At 44.9% G+C, this 17,965-nt stretch overlaps 1 protein-coding gene and 1 long non-coding RNA gene across 2 annotated transcripts in view; both read left to right on the top strand.

The window, feature by feature from the left end:
• The window catches only part of LOC146854911 (uncharacterized), a 189,642-nt gene extending 177,127 nt beyond the window's left edge, over positions 1-12,515 (top strand). The window contains exon 4 of the long non-coding RNA XR_014980765.1: positions 12,409-12,515. This is a non-coding gene — a long non-coding RNA (uncharacterized LOC146854911). The remainder of the gene's footprint in view (positions 1-12,408) is intronic.
• Positions 705-5,157, top strand: LOC146854912 (uncharacterized). The gene is made up of 2 exons (XM_085650310.1): positions 705-2,430; positions 5,141-5,157. Exons 1-2 carry the CDS (start codon positions 705-707, stop codon positions 5,155-5,157), a joined length of 1,743 nt encoding a protein of 580 aa, XP_085506436.1.
• Positions 12,516-17,965: the final 5,450 nt, after the last annotated feature.

Below are 17,965 nucleotides of genomic sequence, written 5' to 3'. Positions count from 1 at the left end.
AGAGAATATCACATCCTCTTTCTTTGCTGCTCCGCAGCCAGTTAAGTGCATTTTGCTTACTCTAACCTGTTTTTACTTATGGCAATGCTTTGGTTATTTCTGTTTTGCATGTATTGCTAGCGCTGTACGTGTTTTCTGTTTGACTCCAATTTTCGCGAGTATTGCTAAATTGTATGGGCGGCGTATGCGCGTTGCAGGGAGCGTGTGTCTACCTCCCCGGTTCGGGCGCTATGCGCCCGCGCCTCATTATTCACGTGGAGAGGGAGAAAACGGGGCTGAAAGGCTACGTGCGTGCCGCGTAGTTCTTTCTTTAATTAAATTCAGGCGGTCGTTACCGCGCATGCGCGGCGGCCATTTTTTCTTGTTGACAAACATCGTTTCTCTTCAGAAATTCAGCGCGAGAGCAGCGCTTCTTTGCTCATATGCCCACAGCCTGTTTTTACTGCCCCTGTTGACGTCCTGCTGTTTTCAGACACAGTTGGGGCTGGATAATTTTGCATAGGCTCTGCCTAGAGTGGCTATTTATTATTGTGCTTGGCAAGCCCTCCCTCCACATTCAAATATTTAAATAATTCCAGGTCATTAAACCTGTTGTTTGGTCTTGCCTACGGGGTTCTGCCGCTCCCCCTTTATTGTGCTTTGGCATACGTGATAATTTGTTGATATCCTTCCTCTTGTGGGCTTTATTTACACGAGGCACTGCCATGGCTGAATATTTTGAGGAGGATGCTTACTATTATTATGATGATGAGGAAGCCTCTGGCTCTATGGAGCAGGATTTGGTAGAGGCTCTTGACATGGGTGTTCAAACGTCCGTGAATAAGGCGCTGGTTCGCGCTATTACACCATTGAAACGTCATTTGTCCCAATATGCGGTGCAACAGGGTTGGCTACCTAACTCTAAATCTTCTAAATCTTCAAAATCGTCAAAATCTTCACAGTCCTCCAGGTCTGCTAACTCTTCCAAACTATCCAATCCACATAAATCTGATTTTGTTAAACTGGCCAAGGCCCTTTCTTCTGAACATTCCTATGGTCAGCCTCCCATGGAGCCTTCGTCCCCTCCAGCTCGTCAGACAGACGATGATAGTACTTCTACTTCTTCCTCCTCGGATCATGGGGTCACTTCTCCTCCTCCTCGTAAGAAAGCCCTGAAGGAACATTTTGTTGATGCGCCATCGCATCCCCAGGTTCTAACCTTTGATCCTTCCGACATCATACATCCTAATTCTTCCTCTTGGCTCCCGTCTCAGGAGGTGGCGGAGTACGTCCAGGCACACATTCGTCAACCTTTTGACAAGGATGTGCGTACCCGTCTCCGTTCTGAATGTCCACGGCCTGATTTAGCAGACAAATTAGCAGACACTCCGGAGGTGGATCCGACTATGGTGACATATCTTAAGAAATATGCCAAGGACCCAAAGAGAGGCATTGATAGAGCTTGGCGCTCTTGTCAAGATAAGTTATTGGACTTATTGGGACCTCTCACCAAAATTTTGGATTTAGGTTATCAGGCCAAAGAGTCTTCCTCCGCCATTGATCCTGACGACCTCATTGGTTGGGCTCAAAGAGCTGTTTGTCAATTGGGAAATGCCAATTGTGCCATGTCTTCGGAACGCAGACGTTCTATTTTATTAAAATTGGACCCAAAATTGGCTGAGCTCTCCTCATCTGAATCCGGCCCTTTGGCGCAGGGTTTATTGTTTGGACATCCTTTTCTCAAGGAACTTACAAAATTTGTCGCCACTTTCAGTGGTCTGGACAAGGCTCAGGCTTCTATTAGACGGGCTTTTCGCCCGGTTTTTGGGAGGGCCGGACGATATAGGGGACGATCGTTCGGCCGCGGCTTTAACCAATCTAACCAACGTGGTTTCCAGTCCCACCGTGGTGGAGGTCAGGACCCCAACTCCGCCTCCAACAAGCCTTCCTTCTACCCCTCCCGTAGAGGTCGATACCAATTCCGCAAAGGACGTGCCGGCGGTCATCAAGGAGGACATCACGATTCCTCCGCTTCAGGTGAGTTTGATCTCTGTTACAGAGGTCATGTTGGGGGGCAGGATTCAGTTTTTCCTTCCCAATTGGCTCTTGATCTCCAACGATGCATGGGTGTTAGAGACTGTCAAAGGTTTCAGAATAGAGTTTTTCAGTTGCCCAAGTCAACCTTTCCCTCCTTCTCCCTTGATGTTTTCTCTTCACGATCAGGCGATTATTTCCGCGGAAATAGACTCCCTCATGAGGAAAGGGGCTATTGTCCGGTCTTTTCCTCATCCTCAGGGTTTTTCAAGCAACGTCTTTCTAGTTCAGAAAAAAGGAGGCGGTTCCAGGTTAGTTCTCAACCTGAAAGAGTTCAACGGCTGGATTGTCTATCGCCACTTCAAGATGGAGGGCATCCATCTTTTGAGGGATCTTCTTCAGGAAGGGGACTGGATGGTCCGCCTCGATCTGAAGGATGCTTATTTGTCGATTCCCATTTACGGTCCTCATCGCCGGTTTCTTCAATTCCAGTGGCAGAGTGTCTGGTACGAGTTCAAGGTTCTCCCGTTCGGCCTCTCGTCAGCACCCTGGTGCTTCACGAAGCTTCTGCGGCCTGTGGTAGAGTCACTGCGAGCTCGGGGAGTTCATCTGATAATTTATCTGGACGACATTCTTATCATGGCTCACTGTCCCCGTCTGTTAGTGCTCCATTTGGAATGGTCAATAGATCTCTTACAGTCACTCGGATTTCTAGTGAATCCTCAGAAATCTGTTTTTCACCCCTCGCAGTCGATAGAATTTCTGGGTTTCCTGATCAATTCCCTCTCTTGCCAACTGCTATTGCCCCTTCAGAAGATCAGGTCAATCAAACGGGAGTTGAGATTGATTTTACACAAACAGCTTGTGTCGTTGAGGTCTATAGCTCGGATCGTCGGTCTGTTAGCTTCATCAATTCAGGCCATCTTCCCGGGTCCTCTCCATTATCGGGCGCTTCAGCGACTCAAAATCCGTCATCTCCAGAAAGGCCTCAAGTATTCCGATCAGATTCCTCTGTCAGAGGAAGCGAGGTGGGAGATGTTGTGGTGGTTGGAACACATGGAGTCCTGGAATGGCCGAGCCCTGTTCGGAGTGTCCCCGGAGGTGGTGATAGAATCCGACGCCAGTCGGTGGGGTTGGGGAGACCGTTGCGGTCCAATCTCCACGGGAGGCCGGTGGTCGTCGGAGGAATTATCTCTCCATATCAATTGCCTGGAACTTCTGGCGGGGTCCTTTGCGATCCGTTGTCTATCTCCTCGCATGACGAATTGTTGCATTCTCCTGCGCATGGACAATGTCTCAGCGGTCCGTTATGTCAACAAGCTAGGGGGGACACGTTCCAAGATTCTAGCAGAGATAGCCAAAGATTTTTGGCACTTTTGTCTTCAGAGAAACATCACGGTGATTGCGGAATACCTGCCGGGTCACAGCAATCTGGTGGCAGACTGGAATTCTCGTCATCTTCGAGATTTCAGCGACTGGAGACTTCACCCTCGGGTGTTCAGATTCCTGTCTCGTGTGTGGGGCCCCTGCCAGATCGATCTTTTTGCCTCTCGCCTCAACACTCAACTTCCTCAGTTCTTCAGTTGGCGTCCGGATCCGGAGGCTCTTGCCACGGATGCATTTCTACAGACATGGCCGTCTCTCCTGTGTTACGCCTTTCCCCCGTTTGTCATGATCTCCAGGGTTCTGGCTCGCATGAAATTTTATCGGACGGAGTTGATTCTGATCACCCCTCTCTGGAGGGCTCAGGCTTGGTTCCCGGTTCTTCTGCAGATGTCTTGTGCAGTGCCATTTCTTCTTCCCCAACTGTGGAATCTGTTATTGGATCCCCTCGGCAATCCTCATCCTCTAATAGAGTCAGGTCAACTCTTTCTAGTGGCATGGCGGGTTTCGGGGATCGCTGGCAAGTCTCAGGCCTTTCGGGAGACGCTTCCAGATTTATCAACGAAGCTTGGTCTCCCAACACACACAAACGTTATGCAGCCGCATGGAAACGTTGGTGTGATTGGTGCGCTCAACGGGAAGTGGATCCCTCTAATACAGATGTCACTTTGATTGTGAATTTCTTAGCTTCCCTTGCTTCCTCAGGCCTTGCATATCGGACTGTCAACAATTTCCGTTCGGCCATTTCGGCGGGGCATATTCCTATTAATAGTAAACCTGCAGGTGAACATCCTTTGATTTCCAAATTACTCAGAGGTATCAGATTGGTAAAACCTCCTTGTCCTAAGTATGTTGCATTGTGGGATGTGTCTATTGTCTTACGTTTCTTGGAGGCTTGGCCTTCCAACGACTCTTTATCCCGCAAACAATTATCAGCTAAGTTAACTATGCTTTTATGTCTAGTCTCTTGCAAACGTGTGTCTGATGTTCGCGCGCTAGATCTTGCAGGTCGTACTTTTTCTCCTGAAGGGGTTACTTTTTCCATTTCCAGACGTACTAAGTGTAATACTGCTTCAGTCACTTACCCACGTTTTCCCAATAATCCAAAACTCTGTGTAGTGCAATCCATTAAGGATTATGAGGTAAGTACTGCTCAATTTCGACAAGATATGCATGGTCAATTGTTGATTGCGTTGCAAAAACCCTTTCGCCCTGTGACCCCGGCCACTTTAGCCAGATGGGTCAGATGGTTAATGAGTGAAGCAGGTATTGATGTTACTATTTTTGGTGCACATTCAGCTCGTGGAGCTATGGCTTCCAAGGCTTTTTCTATGGGTGTGACCTTAATAGATATTATGAAAGCAGCTGATTGGTCAACTGATTCTATGTTTAAAACTTTTTATTATAAGCCTATTCTGGATATTGCTTCTGTTTTGGTGGCTCAGCTTTGAACAAGCATAATCGGAGCCTCCGGTCCTGACATAGAATTCAAAATTTGCGAACATACGTGACAAGAATTTTCAATTCTATTAAGGACACGGAGGCGAGGATTATCCCACCCATTTTTTCTGTCATGTATTTTGCACATATACCTTTGCATATAAGACTTTTCAATTATATATTTTCTGATATATTGATCTGATATATTTGGATAAATTCCTTGTTTTTTCTCTTCCCTCCCTAAGTATCCTATGTTTTTTCTTGCATTTTGGAATGGTGTATTACGACTTTATATCTTTTTCAGGTTCTGATCCAAAGTGAGCTGCGCTCCTCTCCCTTTGTCTTGGATTATCTTTCGGACGCTTGCTGGTTCCAGTTTTCGGATGTCGATTCAAGCATCAAATCAACTGTTCCATCCTGTTGGTCTTCAGTTGCAGTGTTCAAGCTCCAAGTTTTCCTCCAAGCTCTTTCCAGTTGTTGCACTTTTTCCTTCTTCTGACTGTTGCGATCTACCAAAGAAAGAGGATGTGATATTCTCTTGCTGACTATTTATACATGCATTCTCTATGGTTGTTACGTGATGCCCAGTGGGTTCATGGGTATTGTGGTTTTTTAGTTTATTGTAACATGATTGGCTGCTGAGCAAATTTCTAGTAAAGAAATGAGAAGCATAATCCTCGCCTCCGTGTCCTTAATAGAATTGAAAATTCTTGTCACGTATGTTCGCAAATTTTGAATTAAGCACTGCTTTTGTGTCCTGAGGTTTACTTTTTAGTTACAGGCTGAGAACACTTCAGCCAAGAAAGCTCTATTCCCAGCAGCTTTCTGTTTTTGTTTGCCAAGGGTGTGCAAATTGCATATTCCAAAATTACGTGAAATGTGCGCAAAGATCGTGAAATTACGGGTAAATGTTTCTGCTCGTTAAGTGTTTATTGAGTAAAAATGGAACCAAAGAGCATACATCGAAATTAAAAGTCGCTCGTTATTCAAGCAAGAGAGCTGGTTCTTGGATAACATGTTTTTTCCCACATATTTGTTCTACTCTTTATCCCCAGAGGCAATTTCTAATCAAATCAGCCATCTGCAGCAAAAAAATGTGCAAACATTTGTTATGGCATGATTTCTGACAATTCACTTTATTTGCATGTTGTAAAATTGCTTACTTGAGCATATCGTTATATTTTGCCAATGCATAATTTGTTCTGTCCTATATGTCAAGTTATGAAAGTCAAGGAATTCCCAACCAAGCATCAGCATTTCTGTCCTCTTTAGGTAGAAGCCTACCTGTCTCTTTTGCTAAAGACATCTTAGGGAATTTCAGAAAGTTGACCTAGGAATGAACAATGCCAGTTGCATACTACTATTGGGTTTGTTTTTTGTTACTCACATTTTGTAGCTTTTTATTTGCTTTAGGCTGTCTAGCTTGAGTTAGTCCCACCCTGACCCTGTTGCCCAAACTTGCTTACTGCATTCTTCCACAAACTCTTTTTCTGTAAATAGGCCTTTAAATCTTCTTCTTATCTTGTCAGATTCACTGTGCATTCACAGACAGAGGTCAAATGTCAGGCTCTCTCTTCCATGGAGTGTGATGTTTATTTTTCTTTCTCTGACTTCAAAGTGAGAACAATATATTGTGCCAATCCTGCTGAGTACCCATGTAAGAGGAGAGGGTGTAGTATGCTTTTTTAGGTCTCGCCTGACCCAGCGCATGCGCTGGTCAGGCAAGACTTTTTGAGAGGGCTCCAAAAAGTGCTACCAGGCCAGCCTAGAGCTACAGTGCATGTGCGCGGGCACGCGCGCCGCACTTTTCCGCGATTGCTTTCACTTTCGCGGCCGCTTTAATGTTTGATCGCGATCACTTTCGCAGCCGCACGGCCGCTTGGCATAGCCAATAGGTCTCGCTTTGGGGACCTTATAAGTATTTTGTTATGCAACTGTTGCATGGCTAAACACTTATAAGGTTCCAAAGGCGAGACCTATTGGCTATGCCAATGCTTGTTCTATTCTAGCACACAATAAAAGAAATAACTGCGCTGATGTTTCGGAATATTTCCGAATTATTACAAATGAAGCACATTTTGTAATTCTGAAGTGGTGGTGGAATCAAATATTTGAATATGATCAAAACACATCAATAAACTAGGTGATGACAATTTCACACATTATCATTTGTGTGCAGTAAAACCATATTTTGGTGAATATTTAATGGTTATTTCAACTGACAATGTGTTGTCTGTAATGGTAGCACACTACCACACCATGCATACTCCATACTACACCACTCCATTCAATCCTATGTCCTTCCACTCTATGCCACGCCACTCCATTCTACGACATACCACTCCACTCCACTCTACGCCCCTCCACTCTAAGACCCTCTGCGCAACTCCATGCCATGCCACTCGACTTCACGCCATTCACCCCACGACACAACACGCCACTCCACTTTATGTCCATCCATTTCACAGCACCTACCCAACTCCACTCTACCCCACTGCACTCCAATCTATTTTACTCCACTCCAGTGTTCCCCAATCTACCCCACCCCACTCCACTTTGCTACAATCTACCCCATCTACTTCACTCCAATCTACCCCACTCCACCCAATATACTCTACTCCAATCTACCCACCTCATTCCACCCCAATTTACCCCACATCACTCCAATCTACCCCACTTTAGTCTATCCCACCCTATCCCAATCTACGCCACTCTAACCCAATCTACCTCACTCCACCCTAATCTATCACACTCCACTCTAATCTGCATGACTCCAATCTACTCCATTCCAATCTACCTCTCTCCACTCAATCTACTACTGCATTCAACTGAAATCTACCCCACTCTGCTCCAATCTACCCCACTCCAATTTACCCCAATCCAACCCACTCCATTTTAATCTACCCTATTCCACTCTAATCTACTCCACTCCAATTGTTTCTGCTCCAATCCTACCTACCCCACTCCACTCCAGTGTACCCCTGTCCAATTTACCCCACTCCGCTCCAGTTTACCTGAATCCACTTCAAATTCCATTGCAATCTATCAAACTTCGTTCTAACCCTAATCTACCCCACTCCACTCCAGTCCACCACACTCCACCACAATCTACCCCACTCCAATCTACCACAATCTACCCCACACCAATCTGCCACAAGCTACCCCACTCTAGTCTACCACACTTCAATCCGCCCTATTTACCCCACTCCCCTCTACCACACTGCAGTCCACTCTATCGGCCCCACTCCACTCCAATCTACCCCTCTTCAGTCTACCACAATGCACCTCACTCTACCCAAATACACCCCAATCTACCTCACTACAGTCTATCCCATCCCAATCTAACACACACCACTCAAATCTACCCCACTCCACACCAATCTAACCCACTCAATTCCAATCCATCGCACTCCAATCTACATGACTATAATATACCCCTCCCCAATCTTTCCCACCCCAATCTACCCCTATCTATTCCACTCCAATCTACTCCACTGTGCTCCACTCCCAAATACTCTACTACAATCTACTCCACACCAATCCACCCACCTCAATCTACCCCACTACAATCTACCCCAGTCTACCCACTTCACCCCACTCCACCCACCCCACTCTACTCCACTCCAATTTACCCCACTCCATTCCAGTCCAATCTACCACACTCCAACTACCCCACTCCAAACTACTTCACTCCAATCTACCCCACGTCATTCCAATCTACACTTTTCTAATCCACCAAATCTACCACACTCCACCCTAATTTACTTGACTACGCTCCCCTCCACTCCACTCTTTCCCCCTCAGCTCCACTCTTCCCCAATCAATATCACTCTACTCCACTCCAGTCTATCCAACCTCACTCCACCCCACTCTACTCCAATCTACCCTATTCCACTCTACCCCACTCCACTCTACCCCAACCTACCCACTCCTATCCACCAAATATATCCCAAACTACTACACTCTGTTCTGTTCTACCCAATTCACCCACTCCACTCTACCCAACTCCATTCTACCCCAATATACCCACTCCAATCCACCCAATCTACTCAATTCTACCCAAACTACACCTCTTCACTTCACTCAATACTACCACATGCCACTCAAATCTTCCCCACTCCAGTCTACTCTAACCCCCTCCACTCCACCACATCCCACTCAATCTACCTACCCCTACTCCAACCTACCCCATCCAATCTGCCCACTCCAAACTACCCCACTACAATCTACCTCAGTCTAGTCCACTCCAATCTATTCCACTCCACTCCAATATACCATACCCTAACCCAACCTATACCACTCCGATCTACCCCATCCCATCCCAATCTACCCACATCACTCTACTGAACTCCACTCCGACCTACTCCACTCCAGCCTACCCCATTCCATTTCACTCCAGTCTACCCCACTCCACTCCAATCTACACCTCCAAACTACCCTACTCCTATCTATCTCACACCAATCTACCCCATTCCACTCCAATCTACCCCACTTCACTTAATCTACTCTACCATAATTCACACAATCTATCCTACTCCACTCTACCCTACTTCATCCTAAACGACCCAAATCCACGCTTATCTACCCCCGTCTAATCCAATCTACACTTCTCCACTCCAATCTACCACAAATCAATCTATCTCCCACTCAACTCCGACATACTTCACTCCACTCTTCCCCAACCTACCCCACCCCACTCCCCTCCACTCTAATCTATCCCAATCTAGCCCACTCCAAACTACCCAAACCCCCCACTCATTTCCATTCCACCCTACTATAATTCATGCAATCTGCCCCACTCCAATCTACCTCAATGACTCCATTCCAGTTTACCCTACTCCACTCCAGTCTACCCCAATCCACCCAGTCCACTCTTCCCCAATCTACCCCACTTTACCCCAATCTACCCGACTCCACTCCAGTCTACCCCACTTCACTCCACTCCAATGCACCTTAGTTGACTCTACCCCAATCTACCCTACTCCTGCCTACCCCACTCAACTCTACCCTACTCTGATCCACCCCAATATACTCCACTCCAATCTACCCCACTTCAGCCCAATCTCCCCAATTCAATTTACTCCACTCCAATCTACCACTCTAATCTTCCACAATCCACCCTACTCCATTCTACCCAAGTCAACCCCCACCCAACTATACGCCAATCTATCCCACTCCACTCTACCCGAATCTCTGCCATTCCACTCTACCCCAATCTACCCCACTCCAATCTACCTCATTGCACCCCACTCCACACCACTAACCTTTAGCTATGCTGAACAGCAGCATCACTGGTGCACAACATGGCTAAAACACATTGCCAAAGCCAATAGCTCTCACATAGGCAAGACCTATTGGCTTTGCCAATGATTCTTTAAGACGCTCCCACTTATATCAGTTCTTTTATCCCCACTACACCAGACTATATCAAATGTTCACAACAACAGTCACACCATATGTCTTGATGAGCTGCTCATACCTTACTGTCACGAAGTGCCCCTACGTTGTGGTATAACAGAAGAAGGAGGAGATGAAACTGAAACAATACCTCCTGTTGTTTCTCCCGCAAGTCCTTCGCAAGGTGCTGACGTCAGCGAGGATTACAGCCCCCTTCATGAAACTGTTCTTTCACGGATCAAACTGGATCATGTGAAGCCTTCATGGGAACCAATCGGGGAGAACGCGGGCCCTTTAAGATGATACCTGGAAGCGGAAACGGCAGCACGTAACCCGAATGCAGAAGGAGATTCGGATCCTGGACGCCTAGAGGAGGAGGAGAGCGAAAGAGATTCCATGGCGGAAGCTAAACCCGCGAGAGTCTACCTCTTACAGCAGTCCTCGGAGGGAGAATCCGAAAGGAGGAGGGAGCAAGGACGAGCAGTATCCCTCAACGTTCCAGGAGGGACGAGGCTATCACAGGAGCGTGGCCGGTTGCAAAGGTTATTGAAATAGATTCAGGATAAAGAGCAAGGAGAGGTCTGGGAGGGATGTAGATTTGTGGGGAAAAAAGACATAGGATATAAAAAATTCAAATGGGCACTGGTGATGGTCGGGTGAGTAAAGCCATTAAATTCTCCTCCCCTTGACTCCCAGATCCTAATATTTGAAAATTGAAACTGAAAGAAAGGAGTAATTTACTTACCAGAGTCCCGCTTTCTTTTTCGAGGGCCATCATCGGGGGACCAGAACCACGAAGGATATCCTGAAGGCCCTGAGAAAGAAAGAAGAGAAAATGTAGCCTCATTCATCCTGTCATAATACAAAACAAAAAGGGGTGCAAGAAGGGAACAATAAAGACAATTTGAAAATAAACTGCTGGGTCCAGAGTCTTTTACCTATCGACACTATGGTCGCAGTTTCACACTTCCCCTATATTCTTTAATCCTCAAATTATATGCCCATTGCAGCATTTTTATAAAAAGATGGTTTGGATTGTAGTTAGCACATGCTCTGAGCTACATCAAGGCATTCCTATAGTGCACTAGTATTGTCTATAATACCGCGCGTCGTTGTTTGTCTTAATAGAGACTTCCCTTTATTGTCTAGTTGTCACACTGGGGGTACGTTCGCTATGTTTGAATTATGGTTTTCAATAAGAACCTTCCTGTTAGAATATGTATCTGTGTTGTTAGAACATTTTTAAACATCTACGGAGTATACAGATCCCCTTTCATTATGTCCCGTTATCTCCAAGATGGCGCCTATGACATTGGTGACTTTTCTGTTATCTCCGTTGCCCGGCAACCTTTGAATGGGAATTTTTGATTAACCAGGTGCGTTCAATTTTGCTTAATTACACGGCCTATATATGTGGAACCCCCTCGTGGGAGAGCTTACGGCCATTTGACTGGTTGGGTGGATGCTGGACCCGCCTCTGGAAGATACGGAATCTGGTAAGCGTTCAAATTTTTCATGAGATACTCTATTTATTTTACGAATTAGTCAATCACATGATGGCTTAGGACTTACGTCTTTATTTTTTCATTAAGAGTTACGTCCGGCTGATGGCTTACCAGCCATAGTCGAGCAAACGTTTTTTCGAATGGACACACAAACTTTGTTGTGTATTTGGTTAGATACAGACTAAGAACGTCTTCCTAATCTGCATCATGTCACGATGTTTGACATGACCCCAGCCGGTGATAGTGCATTTACTAGACGGTATATATGGACAAATTAACGTGTGGGTGGTGTGTGTAAGCTATTCCCGCTTGTGCCTCCATCGTTTTTGTTTATATGTCCACGAGACAAGACGTGAGAGGTGTAGCTTAACATTAGGACCTTTTGATCATGGATATACTAACATAAGTATAGTTTACTATTCTAAGATGGCGGCCGCGATACTGGGACCGCTATTTGTTGCATTTAACATCCTATGGACGGTATAAAGGTGGCGTTTTCAGTATTAGGAATGTCCTTTTATTGCTCTGCTACCCCTTCCTTTCTCCCTCCCATTGCTCAGAGCATATGTATACTTTCGAAATTGATAATAGTTTCTTCAATGTTCATTATCATTTCTTTGTCTTTATGGTCACGTGGGGATGTATATATTTTTCCCATCTTTCGTTGTAGGTATCTTTCTTTGTCTACATAAGCCTAACTGATTGAATATCACTTGAACTTGATCGACCATCATTTGCTGGTCCGAACCTGGATATGTGCCTTTCCATAGATTTTCTGGATTTAACACAGTGTTTTTGATGTTTTAGATTTAAAGTAAGTATTATTTACCGGGGTCACATGACCATATACCACCTATACATGTCTCCATCAGGCATCTTATCTAACTATGGTCGTACATACATTGTACTTGTCTCCTCAGATTCATTACGTTACAACTCATCACCGGGGATATCGTCACCAGTGACACAAACATATTATCAAGAACCAACGATTGAGACACCTTTTTCGTCACCCTGATTTATCTATCTCGGTGTGTATAGACATTACATGTTTTCGCCATACTTGTCCAACATTTGGATGTTTCTACATTTGGTTGTTTTCTCCTGCGTGACTTCTCCACAACTCTTAATATTCTTTTATTCTTTTTCTTTTCATTTTTTCTTCTTACCTTTTTTTACTGTTCTCATACTTACTGCTGTTACCATTTCTTTTCTTTCATGCCCTTCCCATTGGTCATCTTCTCTCTTGTATTGTCTGATATTTTAACCACATTAGGGTTGAGACATTGTAGGAGAAGTGCTCTTACACATAAAAAATGTCTCTTGATCATAAACTTTACGCTGATAATTATATGTATATTGATTTTATGCATTTCTCTTTAATATTAATTGTTGTTGCATTTTGTAAACTCATGAAATTTTCCATGTAATGGTTCAATCTCAGTATGTCATGTTTTGTTTTGTGAGGGCTCAAGTAGCCTTTTTAAGATAATAGTATCATATGTGCATGGTAACACTTAGGTGTTATCTGGAAAGAAGGTTTTGTAATGTCAACTTATGTGTTTTCTGTTAGTTTAAACAAAGTTTTCAACACGTCTTTGTATATATCTGTTACAGCCCTGAAGAAGTCCTTTGATGGACGAAACGCGTCGGCTGTTCCGGCTGTTCTGTGAAAACTTTGACCTTTTAAGTGTATAAATTGTTGCAAAATAAAAGTGGAGTTTTTGTAAAAGACACAAACTACTCAAGAATTGGTATATGATTCAATTTACAGTGTTTGAGTGGTGCATTTGGTGTTTGTATTTGTACATATACTTTCCAGTTTTTTTGGAACGACATTGTGCTGGCGGGTGTCGACCAAATTTGCACACTTGCGGTGATTCCATTATATCACCATAACTGATATGGGGTAATTTCCAAGACCGGTGCTGTTCTAGAGGGCCACCGCTAGCTTCGTGTTTGGTTCTATATTCAGTGCACTAGTAGTTGTTCATGCTTATAGGGAAGTGGGGTAAAATGCTGCTGAAGCGAAAAAATACCGCTTGACAAATCACCAAACAAACTGATATGTTACACTGGATAGGTAAAGAAATGGAGTTTACATTTTTTGCCATAAACAACGAAAGAGTGAGGCCAAATAAAGGAAAAGGGAGAGAGAGCCAGCACGAGGAATCACTCTTGTTTAAAAGAACCCTCACTCGCCAACCTAGGTGCTGACATGCTTCATCATTGGGTCCCCAACAGAGAGGCCGAGTGCCTCCCTGGTGTGCTATGACGCCTGGTTACAGCGGAGCAGGTTTTTGGTGTGGTGTGAGTGCAATAGTGAAAAGGTGTGATTTAAAAGATACCTTGGTTTATTCCCAAATGCATTTTTAATGGTGGAAACCCAGGTACCAGTAAAAACAAGTGATTTGGATGTTTCCTATGTGGCTAAATTGACCAGACACATCCTATTGAACTAAGTGCAAAAATTGGTAAACATGTTTCTGCTTCAAAAATGTAAACTTTTTGGTCACCTAGAAGCATGCATCATATGGTGCATCCTATTCAGTGGCCAGGTGCACACAGTGTTATAAATTACCCTAATTGGGGAGGTTCTAACCAATTTATGTCCTCTGCTATATCTCCTACTAAACATTTTACTCGAGCGCATCTAAATTGCAAATACAAAGAAGATGGAGCTGGCTTATGATGCTGGTCGGTTTAGCTTCTTCCTCACTGGCCTCACATCTTTCTAAAATGTCCAAGTAAACACCCAGGTCCTAAGTCTCTTTGCACTGTGTCCCTCTTTAAGCATGTTACAAAACAATTCTTTTGCAATCCCTGACAGGACATTTTAAGGCTCGTTGTAAGAAATCAGAGTATTGCTTGAAGGTGCTGAACACCCACTTAAATATTCGGGGGCATAGCTAACTAACCAGGACAGGGGGCTGGTGCCACAGGATAATGGTACTGAACATGATTAAGGGCATTATTTTTCAGTTATTTGGAAAAGTAAGGCCAGTCATCGCAGGGCCTCAGTCAGATAGTCTGGACCATGTTATTCACTGTTGTCCAGTCCCGCCTCACAGTAATGAAGGGCATACAGGCCCAAGAGAGCAGGCAAGCATAAGCCCACACCTAACATCAGCAGACCAGGCTTAGGGTAGGCAGTGAGAGCAGGTTTTTAGTAGCCCAACCCAGCAGCAGCCGATGCTTGGAAAAAGAGTGGAATCAAAGAGAGCAGACTAGGTGAAAGCCGCGAAATAGTGGAAAATGTTGCAGCATACTATCAGAATGTAAAAAATCCAATTGGCCGCACTCTGCTCGTCCTACCAGCATGTTACCCCAAGGAACTGTGGTCCATGTAGTGGCGACGGCGATTACGCCTGTGCCAAAAGTATTTGAAGAAAGTAAGTGTCGCATTAGCCATCCCTGGACACGTGTTTCGAGGTAGTTGCCTCTCGTCAGCACGGAGTAGGTGAGTGTGTGGGGTTGCCGCGTAAACTGCCAAAAAAGTATTATCAGGTAAAGTACCACTCATGGCGCGCAGGTGCTGATCCGGGGCTCGTCAGCCCAATGGCTCAAGGGAGCCTTAATACAAAAAATCCAATTGGCCGCACTCTGCTCGTCCTACCAGCATGTTACCCCAAGGAACTGTGGTCCATGTAGTGGCGACGGCGATTACGCCTGTGCCAAAAGTATTTGAAGAAAGTAAGTGTCGCATTAGCCATCCCTGGACACGTGTTTCGAGGTAGTTGCCTCTCGTCAGCAGGGAGTAGGTGAGTGTGTGGGGAGAACACTTATTTTAGCAGCCTACACAGCAACCCTACACACTCACCTACTCCCTGCTGACGAGAGGCAACTACCTCGAAACACGTGTCCAGGGATGGCTAACGCTACACTTACTTGCACTCATGACTCGGGCATAGGCGTACCCGCCGACGCTGACTTCAGGGACCACAATTCTTTGGAGCAACACGCTGGTAGGTAGAGCAGTGTGCGACCAATTGGACTTTTGTTAATATTCAGGCTCCTTGAGCCGGTGGAGCTGACGAGCTCATGGTTACGCACCTGCGCGCTACGAGAGGTACTTTACCTGAGAACACTTATTTTAGCAGCCTACACAGCAACCCTACACACTCACCTACTCCCTGCTGACGAGAGGCAACTACCTCGAAACATGTGTCCAGGGATGGCTAACGCTACACTTACTTGCACTCATGACTCGGGCATAGGCGTACCCGCCGACGCTGACTTCAGGGACCACAATTCTTTGGGGCAACACGCTGGTAGGTAGAGCAGTGTGCGACCAATTGGACTTTTGATACTATCAGAATGTAATGACATAAGGCACCTAAAATTAAAGGGAAGGAAACTTGGAAAATAGCTGGTCCAACATTAGCACAGTGTTGTGATCTGCATAGCAAGGAACCAGTGATTCCTCTTTCTTACTCCCTTCCTCATAATATAAAATATATAAATGGTATTGCAAATGGAAATGTATGGAGATATTGGCAGTAGACTCATGCAGAAGGGCACTGCGAGTTCTTTCATTCTATTGGGTTGTACAGTTGTCCATTACTCATCTACATCTTTCGTAATTATGTGGCTTTGATGCCATTTTAAGTGTTTTAGATGTAGATTTGACCTGAGCTTTCACAATGCATATTCAGATGGATGATAGAAAACAACTAGTCAAACTAACTTCAAACAGTGTACCAGTGAGGGAGAAAACAATCAGACAACTTTATGGCTTTGATCTGTATTAAGCATATGACGGTGACAGAATTTGTGTCTATTGTGTTCTGTTGTGAGGTGATGTGATAGTACGGCTTGAGTTGGAGTCACCACTGATCTAATAAACACTGAATCAGCTGGATGGCTTTAAGCTGATTGATTGTTCCAAGAGCTGTTTCCTCCCTACTGGCATATGTCATGATACAACAATGTGGTGAGTTGAGGAGAGATAGCATTAGAGGGGGCAGATGGAACACACAAGTAAGGAAACAAGTGAGGGCAAAAGTTACACAAGGATAGCTGTAAAAATACATTAACCCTCCAAGCTATCTTGATGTGAGATCTAACATTACATGCAATGCTCTGGTGCAGGTATGTTAACTACCTATGGTATTGTACGAGGATTTGAACTGTGACCATTGGCCTGTCTAGTATTATCATGTTAAATCAGATTTAAAAAATCACATAAATCATCTTAATCCAGTATTTTCCCCCTTTGAAATATGAAAATAAAGTAGCAAATATAAGATGTAAACATATCAAAAGTATTTGTCTGGATTGTTCATAAATCTTTTTTATTGTAGCGGCAGAATTGCTACGTTAAATAAAAAGAATATAGACAGTTTTACACAAACATCTATGTAAATACAACCTCCTTGCCCTTCCATAACCTCAGTCTACACAGATATGTCCAATATTTTTCTCTGAGAAAGGCGGCAACTGTTCCTGCAGGTCTTCACAGAAATATACCACATCACACCTCACACAACACGTTCAGCTGGGCATCAGCAATGCAGACCTCCATTCTTCATGGAACAGGTACAGCATGGGCCGAAGTACAAGATTCCCTTCTTAGAGGAACAGATACAACATTGTCAGGGCCGGACTGGCTGTAGTGGGCACCCGGCGCTTCCCCGGTGGGTCGGAAGGGTGGGGGGTGGTTTTCAACCGGTGGGGGCCGGCTTTGCAGCAGAGGGCCCCGGGGCCAGTTGGACGTAATTGCCAGGGCTGGTGTCCTATCCCAGTCCGGCCCTTAACATTGTAGCAGTAGGTGAAACTTTGCCCCTGACACTATAGCAGCAGTAGCAGTCCTACTGTCACAGACCAGTTCTACTGCTTCAGACCGGGTAAAGGCAGTATCAATGAAGCCACCTCTCTCACATAACAGGTAGAACACACTCTGCAGCAGCAGTGCAAACACCCTTGACTATTTAATGCCCATGTTTCAATATGATTGTTTGGATTGGTAAGTGCATGGATGGTTGAGCAAGGAAAACAGTTAAGTATGGATGATTGAGTATATACATCGATTATTTCAGAACCAAGATGCCCAGTGGGTGAACATGTGCTTACAAATTAATGTCAGGTCATGTTATGTATGGAGAGTGAATGGCTATATTGACAGAAGAGTAAATGCATAGAGAAGAGGATAGTGGGCTGAGTTGGCGGGCAATTGATTGAGTGGTAGGCTAGATGGCTTATGAATTTATGTTTTCACAAATGCTGAA

Source organism: Triturus cristatus, chromosome 4_1, assembly GCF_964204655.1.
Source record: "Triturus cristatus chromosome 4_1, aTriCri1.1, whole genome shotgun sequence".
Taxonomy (NCBI): domain Eukaryota; kingdom Metazoa; phylum Chordata; class Amphibia; order Caudata; family Salamandridae; genus Triturus; species Triturus cristatus.
This window is presented reverse-complemented; position numbering and strand designations above follow the sequence as displayed.

Coding starts and splice junctions, on each gene's coding strand:
- LOC146854912 (XM_085650310.1), top strand. CDS start 705: ATGGCTGAATATTTTGAGGAGGATGCTTACTATTATTATGATGATGAG.